The sequence below is a fragment of the Rattus norvegicus genome, chromosome 10 (assembly GCF_021556685.1).
Source record: "Rattus norvegicus strain SHRSP/BbbUtx chromosome 10, alternate assembly SHRSP_T2T, whole genome shotgun sequence".
In the NCBI taxonomy this organism is placed as follows: domain Eukaryota; kingdom Metazoa; phylum Chordata; class Mammalia; order Rodentia; family Muridae; genus Rattus; species Rattus norvegicus.
Genome location: NC_141543.1, coordinates 17,569,315 through 17,597,167, shown reverse-complemented (window position 1 = coordinate 17,597,167; position 27,853 = coordinate 17,569,315). Strand labels below are relative to the sequence as shown.

Here is a 27,853-nt window from a genome sequence, read left to right as displayed (position 1 = left end):
TCTGGATATAGAACTCCCACCACCACCCCACCCTGAAGGCCACTGTCACCTGCCCACTGCAGTGATAGCTCAGGACCACCCTTCTGTGGCTGTCAACACGAGCGCGGGGCGGTGCCGCGCCAGGGCTTCTAGCAACCACCAGCGCCCGCATCTACTAACCTCCAGCCGGGGAAGAGAAGGCCAGTGGCGGAGTCTTGCGTCTCAGGAACTCGGAGGCCCTCTGACTGGCTTGATCGCCGAAAGGCGCAGAAACCCCGGCTGGCCGCTGGCGTCCGTGCACACACGCAAGGGTAGCTGGGCGGCTCGCAGCAGTCTTTGAACTTGCGCAGCCGGTGCGGGCAGCTTCGGGAGCCGGCCCCACCAGCGGCCCGAGGCTTGCCCGCTCCCAAGATGGTGGCGTCGTCGTCAGGGAGGGCGGTGCCACATGGAGCAGTGGCCAATGATCTTCCGGCTCCGCCGCCGGCAGAGCACGAGAGGCGGAAGTGCCGCGGGGCCGCCTTCCCTGTCCCGGCTGCGGCCCCTGCCGGTTACATAATCTGTCGCGGGGGACCCCGCAGTCCCACGTACGGCTTCCCGGCTCCCCCAGGATGCGCTGAGCCTTGCGACACCGTCCGCTGCCGCCGGCTCCCGTCCGAGGTGAGGCAGCCGGGGCCTCGGCGGGTGCAAGTCGGGCGGTGGGGAGGTCGCAGTCGCGATCCCGAGGGCACTGGTCGGCCGTGGGTGGCCAGGGTTCCCGGAGAGCGCGCCCCTTACTCACCCCTGCGCGGGCGCGCTTCTTGGCGCCTAGTCTGTTTCCGTGGCGGAGGCGGCGAGGGGCGCGGTGGGGCGTCGGGAATTGGCCTTTCTGGGGACCCCCAGCCAGTAATTGCTGGAATCGGGAGATGGAACGGCGGCATTCCCTGGTTTTGCTGGAGGTGAGGGGTCTAGTCGACTCTTCTAGCTCCAGCTTCTCCTGAGGGACTTGTTGCGCTGGGGGGTAATCGTCGACTTTTTGCACTGTGAAAGCCGAGGACCCTGCTTTAGGTCCGTCGCGTCTTTTCATTCCAGCAGTACTTTTGATATTCCGGCGAAGCTAAGCTGACCCTCCATAAGCGACTCTGGCTTATTTCTTCTGAATTGGAAAAATAACTTGCCAAGGAGAAAAGGGGATCTACGGCTAATGCTGTTGTCTTCTGAGAAAATGTGGCTGGGGCTGTGGAGAGGGTACCCTGGGCCTTTCCTGAACCTCCAGCAAATGCCTGCGTACCTCGCTGATGTCAAAACCCAAGGCATGGATGGGGAGCCAGGCTGCAATAAACATAAACTTTGGCTCCTTTATTGATCTCTTAACTCTGCCAAGTCCCAGAGCCATGCTCTTGGGTCATTCTTGTCACCCTTTGGTCTTGAAAGAAGAGACTAAACAGCCTAACAATGTGGCCCCTGTGGTATCGGGAGTGCTAATTAAGAAAGTTGCCAAAGAACTTTTCCTTTTTCAAAGTACTAGAAACATAAAACCCCTGAATTAGTCTTGGCTTGTCTGCTGGTTTGTGTGACCCAGCAGGCAAAGTCATGTTACTCCAGAAATCATGTATGCAAAGACTTGAAACGACATAACCATGTGACATGGAGGAGAGGTTTAGAACTCCTGTGACCTTGTTACCAGCTGAGATGTCAGGAAGAGGAAGGTCTGGGACAAAAGCAGCATATAAATACACATACAGAGAGATCTACCCACCAGTGAACTGCTAGCTAGTACAGATGGGATTAAAGACTAGAGGATTTTTAAGGGCCGTCATTTGCAAAGTAGCACACTGGTCATGGCAGGGAGCATAAGTCTGCACACCTCTTTTTAGGGCTTTTGTACACAACAAGTATAAAATGCAGGACGTACGCCCCTTTGAGTGGGGTTTGCCTTGGCTTCTCAAAACAGGTTCAGTTTGCTAGAATTTCATCTTACAGACCTAGATAGCCTCACAGTAGGCTTCCTGGGCTGGATTTCTATGAAAATTGTTACAGCTTGTCACAAAATTAAGTCTGGTCTGGTGTCAGCACACCAGCACCAGCATAAAACATACAGTTTTGGGTTTTTGTTTTTTTTTAAGTCTCTGTGTGTCCTGTCCTTACTATCTTTAGCCTCTTTCAGTTGTAACTTGAAGAGATTTTGTCACTGTTTAACCACACCCACACACCGTTGGTCCAAGTTGCATAGCAACAACATGCTTCTGACCAGAATGGGAGATTTCTGCATGTCAGATCTGAGGGATTAAAGCTAGTCCTGAACGGACACCGGGGAGCAGAGGTTATCTGTGACCAAGGAGTGCTCGAGGATGGTGTCGGCCCAGCGCACCTCTTAGTGCAGTGTGGAGAGAGTCCTACACTGAAGTCACAGGAAACACACAGATGGAGACAGGAGTCGTTAGAACTTGAGTTCTAAGCGAGGAATGTCCTTGCTCTGCTCAAATAAGATGGTGGTCCCGTGGACTTGAGTAGAGTATGCCGCTCACCAGGCATGTCTTCTCAGATGTGACGGCCCCCTCCATATGTACAGCTCATCTCCACCACCTCCTGGAAGGGTTTTGACACCTCAGCATGTCCTCTGCAGCAGGCAAGGCTGGGGTACTTGTAGCAGGTCCTGCTTCTATGGTGTGAAGGGCTTTCAAGTACAAGGCTGGTCTGCCGGGTGATGCGGGAAGTGAAGGGTTTGCTGCAGACACTGAACTTGATTCAGCAGACAGTTGGACCTTCTGTAACTCCAGGGCAGACGGCCTTTCCTGGACATCATCCTGGTGTCTGGAGGTGCGATGGCCAGGAATGTGACAGCAAGTGATGGTTAACTGTTTGTCCCATATCTTGGCTCAGACCTCGTTTCGTGTCTTTGCCTCAGTCATTGTCCACCTGGTCAGGAGAGAACTACGCACCCTCAGAATGCTGGTGAGATTCAGCCAGGTGTGCTAGTGCACACCTTGGTCCCAGGGCTTGGGGAGCAGAAGCTAGTAGATCTCTGTGAGTTCAAAACCAACTTTGTAGTAAGTTTGTAGTAAGCTTGAGGAAGGTGAAGGATGCATAGAGAAGATGAGAATCAATTGTGTTACAGCATCAAGGTTTTTAAATGTTTCTTCGAATTACTAATAGATCATAGACTTGTAACATTGCCTTTTAAACCCAGCACCGGAGGAATAGCATGGCATTCCGGGCACTGACACTAGAAATAAATGTCAAACACAAATTCAGAGCTCCAAGGAGGAGAAAGGGATGGTTGTGAGTAGAGACAAGGAACAAAATAGTGGAGAAAGTCCTTGTTCCTTTGTTTCCACGAGAAGATGGAAGGTATCTTGTTATTTTAAAAGGCTATTTTTAGAGCACAATCACACACAATTCTAATCCCAGCACTCTAGAGGCAGAGAGAGACAGGAGGATTGTCCTAAGTCTGAAACCAGCCCGAGATATACAATGAACTTTCAAGTAAGGGCGGGCAAAACCATGTCCCAAGCAAATGGACTGGTTTTCAAAGCTCCCAGCTTGCTTGCTTGCTTGACTGATTGATTGATTTATTGATTGATTGATTGATTTTTGTGGGATAGTTATTGTTACTAAAAAAAAAAAAAAAGATAAAAAGAAAGGGCTGGAGAGATGGCTTGCAGTTAAGGATGCTTGCTTTTCTTTTAGAGGCCTTGAATTTGGTTCCTAATCTACACAGGCTACTCACAGCCACCTGAAACTCCAGCTCCAGGGGCTCTTGGATACCCTCTTCTGGCCTCCATGGGCACCAGGCACCCAATAGGGAGCACAAACATGCAGGCATCCACACAGTAATAAATGAATGTTCACGATAAACTCAGTGAAGCTGCTGTGAGGCTCGTGCCTGTAATCCCAACACTGTTGAGGCGCAGGCTGAATTGAGAGTTTGATGCTGGGGTAGGGGTAGAGATGTGGTTCAGTAGTTAAGAGTGCTTGCTGTTCTTGCAGAGGACCCCACTGGATGGGGGGCACCCACATGCCAATCCACACACTCACCTGTAACGAGGGGATCCGTTGCTCTTTTCTGGTGCTGACGGAATGCACAGGCATACATGTCAGAAAAATACCCACACATAAAATAAAGATGAGTCCTTCCCTCCTTCCTTTCAAGAGGTTGGTGCTGACCTGTGCTGACTATCATAGAGTGTGCTAGCGGGACTGTCTGAGAAAGACGTTTTTCCCCGTTTGTTCCTGAAATGGGGTTGATTTGGGCACAGAGACTTGGAAATATGGGCTGATGATAGGGGTTCTTTTCTAGAAGATGGTAATGCCATGGGGTTTCTTCTATTCCCTGGGTGTTCCCAGAGTTCCGTGGATGCAGTTCATTTAGGTGGCTGGAAGATGCTGGGAACTGCAGCTGTAACCTGTTCATAGTGCCTCACCCCATGGTCTTGCTGCTGCACTCCTACCCAGCGTGTCTGATTACTTGGCCTGTCCTCTGGCCTCTCCTTTTAACCTTTCATTGAAGTGTGTGCAAAAACTGCTCCACCTAGCTAATAAGCACAGTCCGGGCACACGTGCAGCCTGTCAGCTGCCTACAGGGCAAGCCCTTTCCTTATGTAAACTCATTTCCCTCATAGGACCCAAAAGAAACTAGTAACAGTTGTGTGGAGGTGGGATGAGCACAGAATTTCAAATTTCTGCCTTCTGTAGTACTTTTTTTTTCTTTTTTTTTTTTTTTTTTTTTCGGAGCTGGGGACCGAACCCAGGGCCTTGCGCTTGCTAGGCAAGCGCTCTACCACTGAGCCAAATCCCCAACCCTTCTTTTCTTTTAAAAGAGGGTTTTAGTGTGTGTGTGTGTGTGTGTGTGTGTGTGTGTGTGTGTGTGTGTGTGTGTGTGAGAGAGAGAGAGAGAGAGAGAGAGAGAGAGAGAGAGAGAGAGCGAGAGCGCAACCGAGTGTATGTCTGCATATCACAGGTGTGGTACCAGCAGAGGTCAGAAGAGGGCATCAGATCCCCTGGAACTGGACTTAAGGGCGGTTGTGAGCCAATGTGTGGATGCAGAGGAACCTTGGTCCTCTGGAAGAGCAGTCGGTGCTCCTAACCACTGAGCCATCTCTCCCGCCCCTGGCTTCGCTTTTTTTGCTTTTGGCAGTGGTAGGGATGGAACCTAGGCCCTATGCATACCAAGCGAGTGCTTCGGCGGTGAGCAACCCTGCAACCCACGCATCTTCACATGCAGTTTAAGGACATCCCTCTCCTACGTATAGAGGTTTTGTTTGCTGTTAAGCCTTTTATGAAATGGTTACCTTAAAACTTGCAGCGTTTTTTATTTTGGAATTTATGTAAGCACCAATGTGTGTACTTTGCTGCTTACACACCAGCCCTTTAAGGTGTTTCTGCAAGGCGTCTCCAGCCCAGCTCCAAGGGCCTCCTTGGTGCCTCTTTACAACTTTAATCTGTGCCCAGAGCAGTTATTTCCAGCATCAGTGCATAGATGCCTTGCAGAGTTTTACAGAAGTCAGTGCTTGGCCTATTTTAGCACTTGATGGGTATTAATTCTTCTTGTAATTTGAAGACACTGTTAAGTTTCCTTGTCATTATTTGTTAAAATAACCAGTGAGATTATTTTAATACAAAATGTGTTAGAAATTTTCATACTCACAGTCTATATTTTTAATAATAAAATAAGCCAAGCTCATTGCCGAAGGCGCAAATGGTATGAAAGCTAACAGTGGAAGACATAGACATCTGCTGGAATTATCAAGGAAATTCAGACAGGAGTGAGGATAATATTTTCAGTGATGGCCGCCACCGCCGCTGCTGAGAGGATGGTTACCTGGGGTGGGGCGGCAGAGGGAGGCCTGGCTCTGATCCTGAACACCAAAAAGTTGACTTCATGATCAGGTGGATATTCATATAAACTTCTATGTTTATTTTGTTTTGTTTTAAATTCTGGACAATGTAAATGGAAACAATAAAGAGATTTAAAAAAAAAACTTTTTAGGGGCTGGGGATTTAGCTCAGTGGTAGAGTGCTTACCTAGGAAGCGCAAGGCCCTGGGTTCTGTCCCCAGCTCCGAAAAAAAGAACCAAAAAAAAAAAAAAAAAAAAAAACTTTTTAAAAGCATTAGGGACAGAAAGATTGGTGAGGCAGGAGGGTGGGTCTGCCTCTGGGAGGGTCTGCGGCAGTCTTATGCCGAGGTCTGCCTGGGTCTGCCCTGCCACAGGAAGGCTGTGGTGAGAGATGCTGAAACCAAATCCCCCTGTCCCTGTGCTTTGTCCCTAGAACTGAGTAGTCTGGTTTCTATTTCTCTTGGGTTCCTCACCAACAGGAAGGGATCTTGTAGCCGTTCTCTGTACAGTAGCAGGAGAGTTCTTGGCCTGGATAAACCCTACAGGAAGTCTAGCTTTGATGTTACTGGAGTAAGCCAAGCAGATATTTTCCTCTTTTTGTTTGTTTCAGACAGGGTCTTGTGTAGCCCAGGCTGGCGTCAGACTTTCTCTGTGCCCAAGATGATCTTGAACTTCCGAGCCTCTGTCTCTAACCCAAGTGCTGGCTTCTTTTCTTTTCCAGACTGCTTTTGGCCATAAAGTATGATCATAACCATAGAAAACAAAGATAGGAGACCTGTGCAAAGCGCTTCAGTGATGGGACTGTAGGGTTCCGTCTCTGACCTACATCTGGCCTCAGCCTTCCCCCGGGGTCTCTGTGCTTCCTGCTCAGTCTGGTGCTGGATATGAAAAGGGCTGCCAACTAGCTAAGCAGATGGATGCCATTCAGACCACGTCTATTGCAACTCAGAATGTTTCAGTGCACTTCCAGGGCCGGGAGTGCTCAGAGAAGGGTTCTTCTGTCCTTGTCCCTGTGATGGGGGGGAGGAGAGAGCAGTGCCCTCCCCAGACCAGTTGGGAGCACTTCTCACATTGTCTAATGTACTTTTTTGTCACAGGATTTCTGTAGCAAGCTAGTTTACTGTATAGAAATGATACCGCAGTGTACCATCCTCCTCTGTGTGGCCAGTGGTTTCCGACCTCTGCTCTAGTCTCTTGAGCAAAGCCTGACTTTGTCACACAAATTTGAGAAATTAATGGTTAAATAGGTTTTTAGTATGAAATAGAGAGAATTTTTGACTCAGAGATAAAAGATTAAGACTGGACTTGGGGCCTCACCATGTGAGGCTGGTTTTTCCTGAGATGTAATGAACATGTAGCCAAATACACAGCTAGATCTGGGGCCTGGGAAGACAGCTCAGCAGTTAAGAGCACTGACTGCTCTTCCAGAGGTCTTGAGTTCAATTCCCAGTAACAACATGGTGGCTCACAACCATCTGTAATGAGATTTGATACCCTCTTCTGGTGTGTGTGAGGACAACTACAGTGTACCCATATACATTAAATAAATCTTTTAAAAAAAATAAGCAAGAGCCATGTGGATTTGGTGCAGGGGAAGGCTGGTTTATACTATTTGATGTATTGAGGCAGGTCTGTCTGTGTAACACTTCTGGTTTCAAACATTATTATCCTGCCTGAGCCCCTCAGGTCCTGGGGTCACAGCTGTTCGTGATCCTATCTGGCTTCCATATGGGTGTATGTTGTTTTTGAAACATTCTCATGTATTTCTTGCTGGCCTCAAACTCACTCTGTAGCCAAGAATGCTTTTGAACACCTGATTCTCCTGTCTTTGCCTCCCAAATGCCATGATTATAGTTAGTGTACACCACTAAAGCCCAGGCTTTCTACTTGATGGGCAAGCATTCTGCTGACTTAGCCATACCCTCATCCCCCAACTTGAAAACCCTTCTCCCTTCCTCAGCCCCCCCCCATAACCACTTTTTGATTGCCAGAATCATTTTTTTTTTTTTTTGCCAGTTCTAGAATCGCCTACAGGTGGAATCCTCCTGTATCCTATATCATTTTGGATTTGAAAGAATGTGTCTCAAATCATATATGCTCAATATATATGGTACAGGCTCCCTTCAGAGCATGGAGACTTGGTTTTTAAGAGGGATGCTGTTTAGAAATAGAGAGGTGGGTGTTTGTTTCTTGTATTCATTTTCCTGCTCTGAAGTTTTGGAAGCAGACAGGCAGCTATGGAGATGGCTTCGCACCCACAGGCAGCTGCTCATTTGAACAAGCAAGCTGTGAACCATGTTTGCTGTGGCCTTCACCCCACACACACTTGAGGCCCTGAGCCAGATTGCTGATACACTAGGCAGTGGCCTGTATCTGTCACTGGTGTTTCCTTTTCTCCACCTTCCCTGAAGGAAGGCGCTTAGACTTCATCTTTGTTGGCTTTTCAAAACAATAAACCTTGTGTCTGTGAAATCTTGCATTCTCAAGAGCCTTCCTGCCTTGCATATGGGGAAGCTTTTGATAATCTCGCTCATGCTCTGCTTGAGGGAAGGTTTATGATAATGCCCGCCTCTGTAGACTGAGGAGAGATGAAGGTCTGAGAAAGTGTTGCAGGGAGTGGCATGGAGTCTGAGGAGGGAAGGAGGCAGCAGAGGTAGAAGTTGGACACAGTAGGGAAGGGGCGGGGCGCTGAAGGGATGTGGAGGCCAATGTGTGAGATGCATCACAGGTGTCATATTGAGTGACTCTGGCACTGTTGAAGTGAGGAGGTGCCACACGTGTTTACAGCCTGTCTGAGAGGCGCTTGTGTGAAAGATGCTGTCAGCATGAGAGGAGCTTGCCCAGGCAGGAGAGGGATGTAGAGCTGACCTTGTAGATGCTTCCCATGACTCAGGTTTTAGAATCTTCCTGAAGTCATGGCTGAGAAGCTGAGGCAGACAGCTGCCCTGAGGCCTAGGGATGCCATGTTGATTAGGAGTGCTGTGACTCCACTACACTTCAAAACAAAATAAACAAACCTGGCTTAAAGTACAAACCAGAACACCTCTCTCCAAAACGTTCCAGCATGCATCTCCTGAGGAAGACCTGGACCCGAGGGCCTCCATCTGCAAGGAAATTAACAGCTATTTTGTACCTTCCATGTACTAGCCAGCCTGCGGTGTAGTTTCACTAATGTTTCATTCTGTTTTCATGTATAGGTTTAGGCATTACGTTTGGTTCTAGATCTCCTTGTCTCTCTTCATTTTGTTTGTCTTTTCTCTCTCACTTGTTTTGTATCTTTAATGTGATTGCTCTTTTGGAGAGCCCGGATGTAAAATGTTCCATGTCCATCTGTCGATGCCACTTCCCTTACTGCTATATGTTCAGGACCCTCTGCAACCAGAAAGCCATGTCTAAAGGCTGTGGTTAGGTCCAGGCCTAGTAGGTTTTGGAAGAACCCCCAAAAGTTTGGGCTCTCTCACTTGCCGTAGCTGGAGGCACGGGTATTGGAGAGGCTGGCCTGATGGTAGAGGTCTCAGTGTTTGCACAGGCTAAGTACTTTACGTCTGGTCCTTTCCGCAGCCCTCTCCTGCTGGTCTCTTATTCTTTGAGGAGTCTTTCTGGACTTGGAGGTTTCCTCTTGAGAGTCCACAGTGATGACACTGAGTCTGTCAACGTTTTTACTTTTACATGGTGGTGATTCTGTAAAAAAGTCCTTCATCTCAGCCGTTGGAGATGGACAGCACAGCTCCTCCCAGAAAGCTAGAATTAAATGTAAAGTCCTTTTCCTTTAAATGACCTGCTTCCAACTTAAAAGAAAAAGTATGGCAGGTTGCCCTTTTGGTAGAGCTCAGCACTTGTCTTCCCCAGACCTGACTTAGAGAGTGAGTTCCAGACCAGCCTGAGAAACTCAGGGAGACCTTGTCTCAAACTGAGGTGACTGGGAGCATGGCGTGGTGATAGCCTGGGAGCATGGCGTGGTGATAGACTGGGAGCATGGCATGGTGATAGAGCGCTTGCCTGAGCATGCATGAGGTCTGTGGGTGTGAACTTCAGCCCTCCTTCTCCCCATGCTCATTAGCATCTGGTTATTTTCAGTGTCACCAAGTTTCTCTTGCTACACAGGGAGGAGAAGCATGCATTGTGTGACCTGCCCTCCGGTGGTGAAGCCAGTGCTGTTTGCCCTGAATAGCTGATCATTTACTGGCTTCCACCCAGCAGGCTGCTTGAAGCGGGCTGCTGTGTCCAGGTCGGTCTTTGAATCCTTTGCCTCCTGCAAGTGAAGGAACAGCAGTTACGAGATAACAGACCAGGCAGGCAGGAGGTGGTCACTCCTGGGGAGAGCTGAAGAGTGAGTGCTGCTCCAGTGGACAGGACAGAGGCATGGACCAAAAGCAGCCAGCTCCTCTCCATCTGCAGTGAAGGCCCACAAGGAGAGCATTCTCTCAGGCACCGGAAGCCACTAGCCATCTCCCTTCACCCACTTCCTGGGTTGGTTTAGAGGAACGGGTAAGCAGGCCTCCAGGTGATACTGTCTCCTCTCCCCACAGGTGTGAATGACAGAGGTGGTGCCTTCCAGCGCCCTCAGCGAGGTCAGCCTGCGCCTCCTCTGCCACGATGACATAGACACTGTGAAGCACCTGTGTGGCGACTGGTTCCCCATTGAGTGAGTGCCGGGCGTCGTGTTCCCAGAGGCTGCACACACACATCTGTAATTCCTGAGACTGGAAGGAGCAAGGCTGGGCCTGGCAGACCATTATGGTCCCAAGTTGCTGTCCAAAGTTGGTCAGCTAGGCAGTGACCTCAGGCCTCTTTGTTTGTCTGCTGCTCACCTTCCTTAAGAGGTTGAGAAATTTCACTTTCAAAGATGTCACTGTTGCTTGTAGTCAGGAAATTAGGAACAACATCAGTGTAAGCAGTCAATTAGCTGTATTAGGATATGTCCATGTACAAGTGCAGTGCCGCTAGTGAGGCGACCTATGCCTAGAGGACTAGAAGTCAGGAAGTGGAAGCATAAAAAGGTCAGGAGTTCAAACCTGAGCTACATAGTGAGCTTGAAGTCAGCTTAGGCTGTGCGAGAGAGACCCCATCTTTAAATAGGGTTGTTAGTTATCCAGAACAAAAATCTGTTAAAGAAGTGTATTTACTGACAGAGAATTCCTCCCTTTCCTTTCTCTTTCTCTTACTCAGTATAAAATGAAAGCCGACTAGAGAACAGTGCTTGCCGTATTCCGGTTCATTAAAACACCTATAAAAGAGGGTAAAATATCATCTAGAGGATGAAAACCTCTATATACTGTACAAGAAAGGGACGGATCCTGCCCTTCATGAGAACCATGGCTGATGCTGCTTTAATAAGAGACAGGGTTAGCGGGAGAAGAGAATAACCATTTTATTTGACCTGGGTCTTCTGTCACGGAAGCCTTCAGATTCGGGATGGAAACGCCCATGGTGAATTGGGTTCCCTGAAGTACGAACTGTAGTATAGAGATGGTCTGACAGAGAGTATTATCTTCTCCTGATGGATTGAAGGTGGAAGGCACAGGGAGGCCCGTCTGCCTAGATTCCTTGTGGACTCTGCAGCAGTCCCTCTTCCTGGCACTGGGTAGGACCCTTCTGGAATGAGGATTGTGTTAATTTTGTCGTTGCTGTGACCAAAATACCCGCTGGAAACAACTTAAGGATGACAAGGGTTATTTCCCACAGTTTCAGAGGTTTCAGGACATTGTGACAGAGAGCAGCTCACATTACAGTGGACAGGGAGTAGAGGGGAGCAGTAACAGAGAGGGCCACAAGCAAACCGTTGCCCCTAAGGGAACACCCTCAGTGACTCACTTCCTCTAGCCAAGCCCCACCTTCCGTGGTTCTACACTTCCGAGGAGCCTGCAGTTCCCAATGCAGACTGTGAAACTGCCAGTGCCTTCACAGACACACCCAGGAATGTACAAATTCATGGGCACTTCTCAGTTTAAGCTGACCCTCAAGATTAACAGTGGTATTAGAGCTGCTGTCAGATAGACAAGACAGGACAGAATTTTTTCATGGCTTCCTCTTCCTATGCAAAGAATCAGGTTGGCTTTAGAGGAAAGGGATCTTCTGGTTCCTGTGGTCCATATTGGAGTAGAAGAATTCTAGGTTACATGCCTTACCTCGGGAGAGAATGAGAAACAAGAGGCAGGAGCTCTGAGAAATTTCCCTCTGGACCTTCACTTGGGTGGGGATCATTAACTAGCCCTCAAAATATTACCAAATTAATTACTGTCAGCAGTTTAAGTGGAGTGGATTATTAATACCTGTCTGTTCCTCCATTTTTACTTGCCTTATTTCTAGATTATGATATTGAAAATACAGGTTTGGGTTTTGTTTTGTTTGTGAGGAAAAACAGACACGACCTTTAAAATATCAAGGCTAGGCAAGGTCCTATATTTAAATTGTCCATATTTCATGAGTCCTAGCCTCGCACTTGTTTCTCTGTGCCAACAGAAAAGTAGGGTTACACACCCCCATTCTGCATCTATGTTGAAATATAAATTGCCAGCTTCTTAAGAATGTGAGCTAACAGTGTTCTATAAGATAAAACATAAACTATCCTTCAAGTTAGCAATCCTGGGCTGGAGAGATGGCTCAGTGGTTAAGCGCCCTGACTGCTCTTCCAGAGGTTCTGAGTTCAATCCCAGCAACCACATGGTGGCTCACAACCATCTGTAATGGACTCTGACGCCCTCTTCTGGTGTGTCTGAAGACTGCTACCGAGAGAGAGAGAGAGAGAGAGAGAGAGTGAGTGTGTGTGTGTGTGTGTGTGTGTGTGTTGTGTGTGTGTTAGCAAACCCACTCCTAAAAAGTAATCCCAGGAAATATGAGTGCAGTAAGCACAGAAATGAGGCCCTGCTGAGGGACGGCTGAGGTGTGTGGATCTGCACAGTTGTAGGCCTGTACACCTCTCAAGTGCCAGCCCTTCCTATTACTTAGTCATGTGTCCCGTCCCCACCCGTGTCTAGTAAGGTATTTTAAGCCCTAGTCTACACACCCACGAACTTTGGCTCTTCCTTGAATCACCTGGTCTAGTCTTCAGGACTAGAAAGACTCACAGAGGACCACTTGCAGTAGTCATCTCTCTCCTTCCACCACACAGGTCCTGGGTATTGAACTCAATTGAAGTCGTGGCTGCAAACACCTGTACCTGCTGAACCATCTCACCAGCCCTCATAGAATTCCTCACAGACCACCCAAGAGTTCACAGGTCACTGAGGCCCTAAGGTTTCAGCTTACACTGCTGTGTGCTGTCCCTCCAGGAACTATTCTACGGAGATGATTTTATTGGAGGGTTCCCCCCTTTCATACATCTTTTACATAAAAACCTCCCATGTGGACAGGTAGCTTCTTTGAGACTATAAGTGATAGGCAGGGTAGCCTATGACTCACCTGAGTGTGCTCTCTCCCTCAGGTACCCAGACTCATGGTATCGTGATATCACATCCAACAAGAAGTTCTTCTCCCTTGCTGCAACCTACAGAGGTGCCATTGTGGGAATGATAGTAGCTGAAATAAAGAATAGGACCAAAATACATAAAGAGGTATGTCTGTGTATCAGAGGCTTGGCCCTTGTGGTGACTGAAAGGGGTGTTGCAATGGGGTCACATTGCAGCTCTGGCCTCTGTTCTAAGCAGCTTGTGACCAGAGGAGTCAGAGTATGTCTGTATGGGGTGCATAATCACAGAAACCACGGAGGACCCCAGGAGCTAGGATTGTAGGTGATTGTAAGACGCCACTGTTAGACTCGGGTCCTCTGCAAGAGCGTGATCATAACTGCTGAGCTCTCTCCAGCCCAAGGGCATGTGTTTTGTTCATGCAGTAATATAATGAGTAAGACCACTAGTGGACTTAATAAAGATGGCATGTTGAAGTGAGAACAAGCAGAAGGGACAGACGTGTTGGGAACCTGCCCACTGCTGTGTGGCATGCCTGTGGTTTGTACTTTGGTACTGTTTCATGAGCCCCAATAAAGCTGTAGTTTGTTGAGGAATATGCTAGGTTTCAGTCAGGGATTGGTGAAAATGTATTTCTTTTTGCTCAATTTTGTGAACTACTCAAAGACTTACCCACCTCAGAACCCTTAATGGTTTGGGCAGCTACTTTAAGTGCAGCTAAAAGGCTGTGTTCTTTGTGTTGATTACAGTGGGGAGTGTCCTGTGGATTTTGGTCACAGCAATGGATCAGTGTTTACTTTACCCAGGATAGGAAATCCAACCAATCAGCAAATGGTTTTGTATGGCTTAAGGTTATTCTTGTTTGTCTCCCCCCCCCTTCCTCCCTCCCTCCTTTCTTCCCTGTCTTTCTTCCTATCTTTCTAGACAGGGATTCACTGTGTCCTAGCTGGCCTGAAACTCAGACCCGCCTGCCTCTGCCTCTCAAGTGCTGGAGTCCAAGATCGTGCGCCCATGCGCGGGCTGCTTGAGGTTGTCTCTTTAGAAGTGAAGGAAGTGAGTTTGAAGCAGCAGCTTGTGGGCAGAGTACGTGTCTAATACACAGGAAGGCCCTGAGTCCCATTCCCACAGGAAGAGGAAGAACCATGTCTTCCTAAGAACCCAGACCACTGAAGGTTACCCCACCATGCATATACTTTGTCTTGGCACACTGTTTGGTTGGGAGGAAGTTGGTTCTTGGGGTTTTTGGTCTAGCCCAGCCTGTTCCTGAGCCACTGCCTCACAGTGTTCATTGCTAAGACAGAGTGCGCGTACACACAGGCCAGTATCCTTTGACTCTTCCTGTATTGGATGCTGTCTCGCTTGCCCACACCTTGTTTCCTCATGATCCCTCCCTGAGGCTTTTTCTAGTGGTTGCCTGCCTCACCATGCACACTGCCTGAGGGTCTCTTGGCTGTGTTTACCCTTTCCACAGACTTGGGGGGGCCCTTCCCCGTCTCTCTGTTTTGGCTTCCATCATTAGCCAGGGCTTCTGTTAACTAGAGAAGTAAATTTACCCCCTCCCAACACTTGCTCTGTCCAGGTTCACTGTAGTATAGAGTTCTAGGCGGGGAGCAGGTCCTGGCCCAGCCCATGCCTAACACACAGGAGCTACTTGATAAATGGTAAGCAGAGAAGCCAGGTGCCCGTGTCCTTTCTTGGAAGGGAAAGCCTTATAATGCTGTTTTTCATATTCTTAAGAGGTGGGAATAACACGAGAAACTCATGGGCAGAGTCATGACTCTCAGGAGACATTTTTTGTCCAGAACGAGAGATTCCTGGAGCACCATGCTGTAGTGTATCTCATTGTGCTGCTCTACCCAGCATGGGCACCAGGGACAGCATATTTTTCTTTATAAACCTTTAAAGCTTTGCACCTAGTCTGGCAAGATGGTTCGGCAGTAAAAACCAGACAAGCTGAGTTCAACTCCCAGCACCCACATGGAGGAGGAAGAGAGCCAACTTCTGAGTGGTGCTGCAATGTGCCCTCTCCCCGACTCACAGACAAATGTCATATAACTTTGCACTAGTCCACCGTCGCACAGTGGCGGCTGTCACTGCTTGTTGACAGACTATGTGTGACCACTCTGGACAATCCTACTCTTTTTTGTTTCTCTCTTGGGGTGCTAGGATCAGACCAATGACCTTATGTATGCCAGACATTTGCTCTGTTAGGCTACGTCCCCACTCCCAGCCATCATCTTTTAGCCTGTTGTAATGAGTGGTTCTGGCATAAAGCTCCAGTTCACCATCGCTGAGATGCTCCTCATAGGTATACGTACTGTATGTAGCAGCCTTCTGAACTCAACTGTTCTGTAGGTCGGTGGGACTGTCCTTGCCTCTTTGTTCTCCCCTGCCCACCTTGTGGCTTCAGATCTCAGGATATGCAGAGTGGACTCGTAGAACCCTTATAGGGTCTGCCTTGAGCCTGTGTACCCGCGTTGCCCTGATTTTCTCATAATTTCTCTTTAGGATGGAGATATTCTAGCCTCCAGCTTCTCTGTGGATACACAAGTTGCATACATCCTCAGTCTGGGAGTGGTGAAAGAGTTCAGGAAACACGGCATAGGTAAGAAGCAGAGAGTTCACGGTTAAACCACCCCTCCCCTAGCCAGTTAACACCCTTGTAACCCAAGCCTATCACTTTTTCTGAGGTCTTCAGCTTAGAGGACCCTCAGTCTCTTCTTCCTTATCCCTGTTTGGGGACAGATCCTGTCCTCCTGTCCTCCTGTCCTCCCAGTGTCTCTCCTTAGGACAGCCTCAGGAGGGAGTAGACCTCCCTTACCTCTCCTGTTGCCACACATAGTCATGTGTATTGGCAAACTTTCTCAGTTCAAAGAAACAAACATAAAAAGTCACAGCACTCTGCCGCATTCATCAGTCATCAGATTCCTGTCAGCTCGATAGAGCATGCAGCAGGGAATAGCAGTCCTCTTACCCAGGCCTGCCTTTCCCATACTCTCTGGGTTCTGGTTTACACTTTTTGCTGTTTGAAAGGTTGGTAAATGTCCACTGTGGTCCCAGAGCACCTCCAGGATACATCTGTGGCCTACAGTTGCATGCATTTCATGGACTCGGTCTGGCTAGGATCTTTAACAGTGGGAGGTAACCAGAGGCTGGTTTCAGATCTGGGAGTGTAGCCCTCTAGGCTCCTGCAGAAGCTTGGCTACTTCTCTGTTCTCTTAACTGCCCTGCTGTGGGACCTTCCTCTCCTTCCCCAGGTTCCCTCTTATTAGAAAGTTTAAAGGATCATATTTCAACCACCGCCCAGGACCACTGCAAAGCCATCTACCTGCACGTTCTCACCACCAACAACACAGCAATAAACTTCTATGAAAACAGAGACTTTAGGCAGCATCACTATCTGCCCTATTACTACTCCATCCGAGGGGTCCTCAAAGATGGCTTCACCTATGTCCTCTACATCAATGGCGGCCACCCTCCCTGGACCATCTTATATCCTTTACTGCTGGAAGGGAGCAGAAGTCTTTGTGATTTGCTGCCTGGAGGGCTAGAGAGTCAGCTGGAACTGCGACCACCTTTGGGTGACAGTCACTGGCTTAGCTTGCAGCATTGTTCCTTGATTAGTTCACGTTGTGGGCAGGTGGGGTGTACTGACTGGTTACATACATTCGGAAAGCTGGCAGTCCCTGGCAACTAGAGCCCAGCAGGGAGGTTAAGCTTTAACTCTCTGGGCCCAGGATTAATTCATCCACTCATTATGGAAAATGCCCTGTTCTAGAGGTCAGCAGTAAACCTAGAAGATACAAGCATCCCCTGTGCAGCCTGTGCTGCAGAGAAGAAAGGAAACAATGGCAGAAGAACATGAGTTCAGACCTTAGAGTTGCGTGATCCAAGGTGTATTTCACTCAGCCCCATCCTCCCCGCTAATGATGTCCTTGTTAGCGGGGAAGGAAATCAGATGTCCCAACAGTCAAAGGATAATAGCCTGAAATATACCACATGTGTCTGTATCTGTGTTGTAGAAATGACTCATTTTAGAGGAAAGTAAAACAGGAAAGAGGTGACCCAAAGCTTTATAGGCCCTGTTCACATGAAGTCAGGCACAAATAGGCATGCAGGGTTAGTACTGAAACATCTTGTTGGGGTGGGCTCTGCCCCTCTGCAGAGCTAGACACACTTATAGATCCTACCCCTAGTCTTTGTCAATTACCTCATGATGCTTGCCCTGTATGGCTCCACTGTGCACTAGTTCCCAAATTGACGGTCTATTTAAAGAGCCTTCCTAGTATTCTCTAGGGTTTAATAGGCCCTTGGCCTCCAGTTGAGTACATTGTGCCATATGGGTACAGTGCTATAGTCATTGATCAGATCCAAAGACACTGCATGTAGGCAAGGCAGATGGGAGCACATGGCATATCTTCCTTGACAGAGCCCACAGACTACATCCAGCACCTGGGCTCAGCACTAGCCAACCTGAGCCCCTGCTCCATCCCACACAGGATCTACCGCCAGGCCCACAGCCTGCTTTGCAGCTTTCTGCCGTGGTCCAGCATTTCCAGCAAAGGTGGCATTGAATACAGCCGTACCATGTAATGCCGTTGGGGCAGCCTCCACCAGGCCTCTGTCCTCAGCACTTTGTGGAGCCTATTTTCCTGTCTGTCTGACTTCTGCTGTCCTTTTCGAGGAGCTGGTGGCCACCTGCCGGCCCATCAGCCTGCCTCAGCTGCAGGCCCGGTGCTATGCTGGCTGCCTCAGCTGCAGGCCCGGTGCTATGCTGGCTCAGGAGCAGAATGTACACTGGTCGGGTAGGTTGTCAACAGGTAGGAACCGGGAGGAACCGGGAGGGCCTGGGGAGTCTGATTCTTGTGGCACCAAGAGGTCTCTAGGCACCATGAACAGTTTACAGTGCATCCAGAAGCTTTCTGAAGAGTGAGGGACCAAAGATCTCAAAGCACTTGCCAGAATTCTTTTTACTCCCTGGACTTTGTGTGTTCGTGTACATATGCATACACATGTGCACGTTTGTGGAGCGTAGAGCTCAACTTGGTGTATCTTCAATTACTTCCTCAACCTTAATTTTGAAACAGGGTTTCTCCTGGAACTTGAGGCTCATTGGTTTAACTGGGCCAGCTAGTGAGCCCGAGAGATTCTCTTGTCTTGCATGTTTATAGTCACTTGACTGAGCAATCTCTCCAGCCCGAGTGGCTCTTTGTTTTTGTTTTTGTTTTTTTTTTAAGAAGAAATGTTTTTAAATATCTTTTGAGAATTTGAGGGCATTGGATCCTCTGGAACTAGAGAAATAGACAGTTTTACCATGTAGATGCAGTGTGACTCAAGTCCTCTGGAAAAAGCAACAAATGGTCATAACCACTGAGCCATCTCCCCAGGCCCTCGACAAGGGTTTTTCTTTTTCCTTTCTTGTTTTTGTTTTGTTTTTGGGGGTTTTGTTGTTGTTGTTAAAATGGATTTACATGATTCAAACGTTGGAAAGGTACAGAAAGACCAAGAATTCCTACTAGAGGCCCCAGTTACTCAGCTTCATCTTCCAAGAGGCACCCATTGATCTGATTCGTGCCTGCTGCTCCTCAGATTCCACCTAGACTTCCACTCTGACATCAGTGCATCTCCAAGTGACATTCTCCAAAGTCCTGAGTGGGCTTCCCAGTCTGACAGCTTTTAAATGAAGATTGTGCTTGGATGCAACCATTTTGGTTGCTGAGAGCTGGAATCCCAGGCCAAGAGAACAGAATTGCAGATCTGGAAGAGATGTGGGTGTGGCAGCATCCACACCATTGGCCATCCACAGAGGCTTGATGCACATCCAGATGTGAATCTTGACAGGGATCGCATTTGTATAAAGTCGCAGGGGAACCTGGTGGGCCGGAGAAATCCTCATGTTCTGGTATACCCCGGTTCAGCTAAATCCCATAGGCCAGATAGAGAGGTGGGTAAGCATTCTGCAGTGCCTTCACGTGCCATGCTCTCTTCCCCTCAGGCTCTCCTTCCACCTGGAGTCCTTGTCCTGCCTCCATGCCCTGGCACCACCCAATGGCCTGGCAGGTGTGTCTACATTCACTGGGAAAGGGCTTGCCAGGCTTCTCCTCTGTCTCCTGCTCCTTTAGCTCCTTCCTACAAGATGGACTGAACTTTGCTGAAAACGTGGACATTTCTGACCCTGAAGACACAGGAACCTTAGAATAAAGAGGCACAGCAAGGAGAATGTCAGTTTTTGTTTAGGAATGCCCTAAAGAAGCTTAGATGATGGAAACGGTTCTTACTCCTCCATGAAAGGCTGGAAACTGGGGAAAGAGAAAGAGGGGCTGGCCCTTCACAAGAACTTAAAAACTTCAGGAATCAGTCCTCTCCATGGACAGATGGGACAGTCCCCTGTTCCCAGTGTTCTACTGTCCACTTCTTCCTGTCCAGAAGGATCATCCTGCTTGTTGAATCCTGGCATGTTCCACATAGCTGACCTACACTGGGAGCTGGGCTAAGGACAGGTAGCTATTGGCTTCTGGGTTTCTTCCCTGCTTATCCTTATAGAAGCTGAAACTTCAAGGCCTGGGCCTATGCAGACAGGAGGAAGCTGAGCTTTGTATTGGCATCTCTGCTACTGTGGACCCATGGCACCTGGCCTTGGGAGCAGAGGGCAGCTGCTGCCTTTGGGCCTTCAGCCTCTGAGGCAGAGACTTTGTCAGCACCACGAATTGTGCTTGCAGCAGACATCTCAAGTTTCCAGCATCCCTTCCCTTGTGCCCCCATGTGTTTGCTGTCAGAGTCCTGCCCAGAATTGCTGCAGTGTTACAGGATCCCTTGCAGGGTCTCCTCACAGCCCCTCACTGTGCCAGACTGAGGAAGAACAGCTTTATTGACAGGCCTCATTACTGAGCGCTTCCCTCCCTCAGCGTCTCCTGGCTCAGGGCTCTCAGGCTGTAGAGCCAGCCAAAGGCTGCCTGGCCTCAGAGAGGAAAGGGCCCCCACAAAGGAAGGCCAAGGCAGTTAAGTATCCCCCTTCCTCAAGAGAACTAGCCAGCAGGTGGCCAGTCCTGACTGGTTTGGGTTGTGTGCTGAGGCCCCAGCCCCGCATCCTCTCCCTTTTCAGTCAATGGTGATCATGTGATTTTCATTTCTGCCCTGTGTAGTCAAGGAAGAGTCTTCCAGAAGGTTCTGACTTGGGCATTCATAAATCCAACTCAAAGACCTCTCGACCTGTCTCCCTTCAGTCCCATAATTATTGCAGTGTCCAGCCCAGTGTTGAACAAATTGTAGTGTGTAGTCTCATTACAAATAAATAGTCTTTCACTAGTCTCATCCTGTCTCTAGTTGTTGGCTCTCCACACTGTGCTTTGCCCTTGTGGGCTAGGGCTGAGGGTTGGGAGCTTGCTGCTGTCTTGACGGCTCAGCATGCAGGCAACTGTCCTGCTTAGGGCTGTGAACTTGAAGGCTTCTGCTGCTGAAAGCATTAACTGGCCCATTTCTTAAAGGTCCTTAGCCCTGGCACCAGCACTGGCAGCTTTCAGCTTGGAGTTAGAGCCTGGTCCAAATGGGCAACTTTATATTTCTCTTCTCCAACCCCCCTGTCCTCCGCCTGCTGATAAAGCTTAGGGAAGGCTTCAAGGGTAATGAAGTCACATGGTCAGCAGAGGCCTTGGTCATGTTCACAACCAGTGTGGGAATGTCCCTGGTGGATGTTGACGTTGTCTGCAGACAGTTAATTTAGGTGGTCACAGCCTGGGGGAAGGCATTACTGGGAGGCTGCAGAACATCACAATAAAGACTTGGTCCAAGTACCTGAACTCTAGTCCGGCTGGAAGAATACTTGTGCCAGTATGATGGGCTCCCATGGGGCCATAGACTCATCTAAACCCTTGATGGGGGCAGTTGGAGTCCAGGCCAAAGTGCCTGCATTGGTTGGTGTCCTGGCTCCATTTTTAAACTAAGCCCACGCTTCATCCCTTCGCCCTGTGTTTGGACTGAGACTCTGCTTGCCTTCTAGAGCTGTCACGTTCAGCAGCTTCTCATCCACAAAGCCTCCCCGGACCTGGCTCCTGACTCTCCATGTAACCCCTGGAATGGATGCAGGATGTTGACTGGGTTGGCTTAATGACAAACAGACAAGAAGGTGCAGGCCTTGGCTTTTACTGAGATTAGACCTGAGGACTCCCTGGCCTCTCAGGAACCCGATTCTCTGCTCGGCCTGACCTCCCAGGTACAAGTGGCTGACCGGAGTTTGGGCAGGCTGCAAGGGCACTGACATGCTTCCATTTCTTCTGTCCCTCTCATGGATCTTCTTCCTCCCTCCCTCCCTCCTCATGCTTTCCCCAGACCAGCCCAGGTCTGGTGCTAGGCAACTCTGGGGGCCATCTCAGTGGGGAGGGCTGCCTCTGGGACTGAACCCTTCCTCAGTAACCCTGGCCTCCTCCTCCTCGGCCATCCTTCCCCTACTGTTCCCCAGCCCTGGCCCTTTGCCTCCTATGTCCTCTCCAAGGCCCCAGAGCGGGTTCTCTTGCACAAGGGACACATGGTCTCCTCCAAGGCTCTCCAGGACCTCTTGGGCCTGAGTCCCAAGCCCTCGGGGGGACCAGACTGGGAGGGGACACCCTTGGCTGGGTCCATGCTGGAACTGGAAGCTGAGGAAAAAGGAAAGAGAAGTCACTCAGAGGGACCCAGTCTAACACACTACCTTGGGGTCCTCGGCCCTTATAACCTTCAAGACAATTGAAGGGCTTGGCACTACTTCCGTGAGGGTGAGGAAGAGATGTCGGGGGTCAAGCTGAAATGTTGTGAGTCCTTCATTTGTAAAATGAAGGAACTGAGACAAAGTTGTCCAAGGTCTATCAAAATCCAGATTGAGGATAGGAACCCAGAACTCCTACTCTTAGATCTTCTCTGCCTTAACACCCCAACAGGCTTTTGCTGCAGTCCACTTGTATATTACTATCCCTGAGATTTCACAGGACTCAGTGTGTACATGGATGTTCTGAATCGATAGTGGGGCACACGGATTTAAAAAAAAATTAAACAAGATCTTGGCCCCTGTAGCATGACATTATTTTAGTGTGTCCTGGCCACTGCGTCCTTTCCTAGTTCTTGGCAGAAAGCTAGGAAATGAAAGGCCCACTTGAATTCCCTTCAGTCTCTCATGTCTCCGGTCCTGCCTTAACAGAGCTCACCTGTGTTTCCCAGGCTGTCCCTGGGCAGGCGGGCTTCCAGGAGGGCTGAGCAATGGCCGTTACCTGGACCCAGGGTCCCCTGTGGCAGGGCCAGGGGCCAGGGCGAGCCTTCAGGCCGTGTCAGGCTGCCCCCAGCCATGAGCCGGCCTAGCCAGTGGCTTCCGCATTGGCCGGCAGGCTGCATGTGGCCTGGCAGGTAGAGAGCCAGGCTCCGGAGGTGTCGCAATCGGAAGTTCTTGGGCTTGCTTCCCTGGGCACTGGGGCCCTGCTGCTGCTGGGCCCCCAACCCTCCCTCATAGATGTTAGGTGGTGTGTCAGGGTGGCTGGGGCGTCCTGGGGCCCAGCTCACTGCATCTGCAAGAAGAGAGAGAGCAGGAGGGTGATGGCCAGTAGGCCCAGCATCTGGGGGAAATGCAAGTACCAGCTCATATGTTGGCCTCCACCCCCAGGCTACCCAGCCTCAGTTCCTGTCTATTCCCATTACTCTTCTTTGCTCCCCTTAACAAAGGGACCTAAGCAGCCCAGGACTTTGGCACAGAGATCCCACTGAGCACTTAAAGCCCTTTTTGTGCTCTTTACTCCAGAAAGAGTATGCTGGCACCAGTATAAGCACAGTGAGTTCAAGAGGACATGACTGGCCCAGTCATATAGCCTAGATCAGGAGTTACTCCCTTCCCAAGCATGCACGTCCCTAGGATCTCCCCAGTAGCTTTGGGCCCAGGTTGGGACAGTGTGGCATCTCTGCTGCTGCTCCTCCCTGCAGCCAGGCACCTTCTCTTATTCGAAGCTCAGAGAATGCACAGACCAAGGCTTCCATGGAGGGCCAGTATGGTGGGGGAGGAGTGGCCAGGCCTTCTGTGCAGTAGAGCCTGCTCTCCCCTGCCTAGGGGCTGGGTCTGCAGGTCTCCCATGGCAACTGGTCCTTATGATGTCACAGTAATGACTCTAGTCTCCCTGGACCTCCTAGTTTGGGAGACGATGGTATCTGGTCAGGTGGGAAGAGGGCAAGGGAAGGGACCAGAATCCAGGGTAAATCCACTGATCCTCAGATTCAGAGGAAGCCACATAAGACAAATTTGGCTTTGGTATGCTGGAAAGTTGTTCTCTAGGATGACCTTTTAGGGGCTTTGACCTCCTCATCTGTGGTTGGGAGAATGAGAGTTTCAAGAACAAACCTGGAGAGATCTGAATCATGCTGAGAAGATGGTTCTGGGTGACACCTATCTAATTATCCATTTTCTCATTGGTTGTTAAGCAATACGTAATAACGCTGATTTTTTTTATCCCCTGTGCATGTGGACAAACGAACAATTGTTCTGCTGGTAGAAATACAAAACTACAGGTACTTTAGAATCTTAACTCTGTCACAAGCTTTTTATGCTTCATTATAGAAAATTTAGTTCTAGGTTTTACATCTAGGTTTATGAACCATTGTTTTTGTACATAGATGCTAATAGTTTCATTTATTTGCTCGTTTTTTCAAAACCATTTGTTGCAAAGACTATCCAAATGCACCGTCTCCCATGTTAGACTAGCCACAAATGTATGGCCCTACTCCACATACTTTTAAGTCCTTAAGTATCTACTCTTGTCTGTACCACAGTGTCCTAGCCAAGAGCACCTTTACATCCTGTGCCTACCCATTTTCCTTCCTCTTCGCCCACCCTTCTTGGCTCAGCTCATCTCTCCTCTCCCCAGCCTTTCCTTGTCGCGGTTGTCCTCGACTCGTAACAGTCACCAAGGAGGGTTCACTTCTGAGCCTGGGCTGACCCCAGCACCAAGGCCTAGTACGCCAACACTACGGCTCCGGGCTCAGAACTAACCACCGTTTCCGGGGCAACCTCTGGCGCGCGAGTCTGGGCGCTAATTTCCGGCTTGTCCAGCTGTGCGTGCATGAAATCCTTCCGGGTACAATTCTCGAATTCTGCCCAGGGTAGGGTATCTTCGTTCCTGTCATTCTGTGCATACTTTATGCGGCTTCGACTCCGGAGTTTAGCTACGCTTTTACAAATACAAAGGAGACTCAGTCACAAAAGGTGATAGTGCTCTCTATATATTAGTGAGTCAATGAGAGTTACAACCGGACCGGAGCCAAAAGTGCTCAACGAATGGCTATGACACTGCGCAGCTTGTAAGGTGCGAACGCCACCTGCTGGTCTGTGTCTTGCGCTTGCGCGCACCTCACCGCTTCGCTTCCTGTCTTGTTTGGCCTGGACCGCACGCTGTCCAGGGCCTCTGAGTGTTGCTATAGAGACCGGCGAGAGCTAGGCCTGAGAACTCTAAAGAGACGAGCAGCGACGCCTCAGTGGACTCTTGGGGACCACAGCGCCATGTCTTTCCGCGACCTCCGCAGTAAGGCTGCGCCGGGCTTTCCCGTGGGCTTCCCAGTGGGCTTCCCAGGGACTCAAGGCTCTCCTGCAGGACCTCTGCTAGAGCCGTAGGCTCAGGCAGGCGGGTAGTCCCTAGGCCAGCCCCGGGCTGACAGAACTTTACAGCACCTTTGGAAAGTTCTGCCCGTCACTGGCCACGTGTAGCTAGAACACTGGGAATGTGTCTCGAGCGGCTGAAGAATTGAATGTTTAATTTTACCTCATTTTATTTCTGGTCACAGCCACATTCGCAGCCGCGGTAGAAAGGTCATGGGGAAATGGAGGCCTTTTCTGTGCTAGAGTTTGTAGCAAGAACCAATAACCGAGGAAGTGACTGGATGGATTGGCTATTGCTGCTAGGTTTTTGTTGTTGTTGTTGTTGTTGTTGTTGTTGTTGTTGTTAATTTTTGAGGGTTTGTTGTTTTGTATGTTACAATCTGTCAATGCTATTCTCGATGTGGGCGGCATTTCATTTACTCCTAGCCAGTTCTTGTGCCCTGGTTTAGCGATGAAACGGGCAGCAAGAGGTCAAAGTAATTTGGACAAGTAATGTATAGAATGAGTGGCTTTAGAGTTTGAATCCAGGTTGCCTGAACACTAAATACCGAGCAGAGAGCTTTGCCGGAGAGTAACAAAAAAAATGGGATACTCTTTTTTGTTACTACTCCTTGGGGGAAGCATCATTTTTGTGGCCCGCTGTTATTGTTCCTAGTTTTAACTGCAAGTTAAGTAGCATAACTACCCCTGGTTCACACAGCTAGGAGGAGTGCTGAGGCCGTGTGACTTACAGAAGTGTAACAGCTGGTAGAGTCTTGTCTGGGGTTTAAGGGTCTTTGAAACAGTGTGATTATGACTGTCCCCATGACGGTTTTTGTTTTTTTTTTTGGTTCTTTTTTTCGGAGCTGGGGACCGAACCCCGGGCCTTGCGCTTCCTAGGTAAGCGCTCTACCACTGAGCTAAATCCCCAGCCCCCCCATGACGGTTTTGATGAGGCAAGCACTTTGCTGGGTCATTGAATAACTATCATTGTACTGGAAAGAGTATTTAAAAAGAGTGGTTCAGAATATGTACCTTAAATAAGTACTATATAATCTTGTAATCTATGAGACTGTCCCCATTTAGCAGTAGAGAACTTGACAGCTATTACTGAGCTAAAGGGAGTGTTTCGGCAAAGCCTGACTCCTTTCATAGGGGTGTAAGGGAAAGCTCTTATATAAGGGTGGTGTGTATGTGTGCATGTGTGTGTGCACTGTGTGTGTGTATGTGTGCATGTGTGTGTGCACGTGTGTGTATCTGTGCATGTATGTCTGTGCACATGTGTGTGCATGAGTGCATGTGTGCATGTGTGTGTGCACGTGTGTACATGTGTGTGTGCATGTGTGTGTGCATGGGGGTGTGTGCGTGGGTGTGTGCACGTGTGTGTATGTGTTCATGTATGTGTGTATGTGTGTGTGCATGGATGGGTGTGCATGGGTGTGTGTGTGCATGTGTGTGTGCATGTGTGTGTGGGTGCATGGGTGTGTGCACTGTGTGTGTGTGTGCATGTATGTGTGTATGTGTGTGTGCATGGATGGGTGTGCATGGGTGTGTGTGTGCATGTGTGTGTGCATGTGTGTGTGGGTGCATGGGTGTGTGCACATGTGTGTGTGTGTGCATGTATGTGTGTGTGTGCGGGCACGTGTGTGTGTGTGTAAAGGGAAAAAATGAAGGAAGGCTGCTACCTATTTTTCTACCATCTCTCTCTCCCATGATCCAACACAGTCTGCCCTGCTGTGTTGCCTAGATAGATTATTTGGATTGCTCAATAGCACATTTTGGATACCTGTCTTTTTTTTTTTTTTTTTTTTTTTTTGGTTCTTTTTTTCGGAGCTGGGGACCGAACCCAGGGCCTTGTGCTTCCTAGGTAAGCGCTCTACCACTGAGCTATAATCCCCAGCCCCTTGGATACCTGTCTTTAATAAGCGTGAATAGACATTACACAGCCAGGACACATGTTCAAGATCACAGCATATTGTGAGAACTCAGAAATGTCGGTTGTTTTCTTGCTTTCTTTTTGTTTAGTTGTTTTTCAAGACAAGGTTTTTTTCCTGTCTTGAACAACAGTCCTAAATGACCCAGAACTTTTTTTGTAGGCCAGGTTAGCATCAGGATCACAGAGATCTGCCCACCTTCGCCTCCTGAGCACTGGGTTAAAGGAGTGCACCACGACGCCAGGCTTGGTTGCGTTCCTCTCTAAGTCTCCCTCTAGTGTTCTGTTTTCCCCTTTCAAGTAGTATGGCTTTTTCAGGGGTTCACATCTTATGATATTACTGTCTGCCAACTTTTCTTTTTTAGGGCAAATCTAAATACTGCATATAGTCCAACCATTCTCTTAAATTTTCTCTGAATATGAAGTAATTGGTCATTAAAATTTGTCATGAAAATCATATATGGCCACTGGAGAAGATAAGACAGTCTGACCTGTCAGTGTGCTTCTCGGGGTGTTTTATGAGGCAGTTTTTAGTTTGGATAGCAAAGAGGCAGCTATCAGAGAAACTAAAGCCCTAGCTAATACCTAGGCCCCAGTCTCTGAAGAAAATCCACTCCCATTGAACATGGGTGTTTTCCGGTGATAGATTAGATACTGTCTCATCTCTCCCCTTTCCTTTCCCCACTCTAGAATCGATGTCACTAAGTTGGGAAGACCCGATCAGAAGGGAAAGCGTTAAGATGAGCTACTTTCCAAAGAGAGGTGTTATTTGACAAGGACTGACTGAACTATGTTTTATATTGGACAGATTTCACAGAGATGATGAGAGCCTTGGGGTACCCACGCCACATTTCTATGGAGAATTTCCGCACACCCAACTTTGGGCTTGTCTCTGAAGTGCTTCTGTGGCTTGTGAAAAGGTTAGAACGCGCTTTATTCACACCTCAGTGTGGATCGTTGTTTCACTCAGTGGCTAACTGGGAAGGAAACTGCAGTACAGTCTGCGCAGGGCAGACTTAGCAGAAACTCGTAAAGAGGCCAGGTATGAGGGTGCGTGGTCTTAGTTCAGGGTCAGCCTGGCCTACATAGCAAGTTCCAGGCCAGCCAGTGAGAGACCATGTCTCAAATTTGTAAGGAATGAAAG

At 49.0% G+C, this 27,853-nt stretch overlaps 3 protein-coding genes and 1 pseudogene across 33 annotated transcripts in view; 2 read left to right on the top strand and 2 right to left on the bottom strand.

Moving 5' to 3' along the window:
- Naa60 (N(alpha)-acetyltransferase 60, NatF catalytic subunit) overlaps nucleotides 1–20,509 on the top strand; it is a 30,334-nt gene extending 9,825 nt beyond the window's left edge. Inside the window, exons 1-8 of one of the 7 annotated variants that reach the window (XM_087573358.1) lie at nucleotides 498–636; nucleotides 10,322–10,437; nucleotides 13,216–13,345; nucleotides 14,123–14,281; nucleotides 15,707–15,803; nucleotides 16,456–16,691; nucleotides 17,636–18,018; nucleotides 19,194–20,509. In XM_087573358.1, coding sequence (XP_087429484.1) covers nucleotides 10,328–10,437; nucleotides 13,216–13,345; nucleotides 14,123–14,281; nucleotides 15,707–15,803; nucleotides 16,456–16,691; nucleotides 17,636–17,791 — 888 coding nt within the window. In that variant the 5' untranslated portion in view covers nucleotides 498–636; nucleotides 10,322–10,327 and the 3' untranslated portion in view covers nucleotides 17,792–18,018; nucleotides 19,194–20,509. Of the gene's footprint in view, nucleotides 1–497; nucleotides 637–10,321; nucleotides 10,438–13,215; nucleotides 13,346–14,122; nucleotides 14,282–15,706; nucleotides 15,804–16,455; nucleotides 16,971–17,634; nucleotides 18,019–19,193 lie in introns of those variants that run through there. The other 6 variants (NM_001014226.2, XM_087573356.1, XM_087573357.1 and 3 more) reach the window with 6 other exon arrangements.
- On the bottom strand, nucleotides 202–1,114 carry LOC148002770 (uncharacterized; annotated as a pseudogene).
- On the bottom strand, nucleotides 11,139–24,343 carry C10h16orf90 (similar to human chromosome 16 open reading frame 90). Of its 13 annotated transcripts, XR_015630757.1 has the most exons (6): nucleotides 23,143–23,279; nucleotides 22,372–22,725; nucleotides 17,072–17,183; nucleotides 15,517–15,734; nucleotides 13,194–13,310; nucleotides 11,139–11,387 (listed from the first exon to the last, which is right to left on the bottom strand). XR_015630757.1 is itself a non-coding variant. In NM_001430220.1 (4 exons), the coding sequence occupies exons 2-4, from the start codon at nucleotides 23,563–23,565 to the stop codon at nucleotides 21,671–21,673; spliced, it is 531 nt and encodes a 176-aa protein (NP_001417149.1). In that variant the 5' UTR covers nucleotides 23,566–23,687; nucleotides 24,012–24,229; the 3' UTR covers nucleotides 21,322–21,670. The 13 variants fall into 13 exon arrangements, 6 of the variants coding, with proteins under 6 accessions (NP_001417149.1, NP_001417150.1, XP_087428919.1 ...); XR_015630763.1 differs by lacking the exons at nucleotides 15,517–15,734; nucleotides 17,072–17,183; nucleotides 23,143–23,279 and adding exons at nucleotides 23,547–23,658; nucleotides 24,012–24,229; XR_015630758.1 differs by lacking the exon at nucleotides 17,072–17,183.
- Nucleotides 17,945–27,853, top strand: part of Ift38 (intraflagellar transport 38) — a 37,095-nt gene continuing 27,186 nt past the window's right edge. For 3 of the 13 annotated variants that reach the window (XM_087573354.1, XM_087573352.1, XM_087573351.1), the window contains exon 1: nucleotides 24,563–24,723. Coding sequence is in view for 9 of the 13 variants with exons in the window: in XM_087573346.1 (XP_087429472.1) it covers nucleotides 17,970–18,018; nucleotides 27,518–27,629 (161 nt within the window). In the remaining 4 variants the exon portion in view is untranslated. 13 annotated transcript variants of the gene reach the window in all.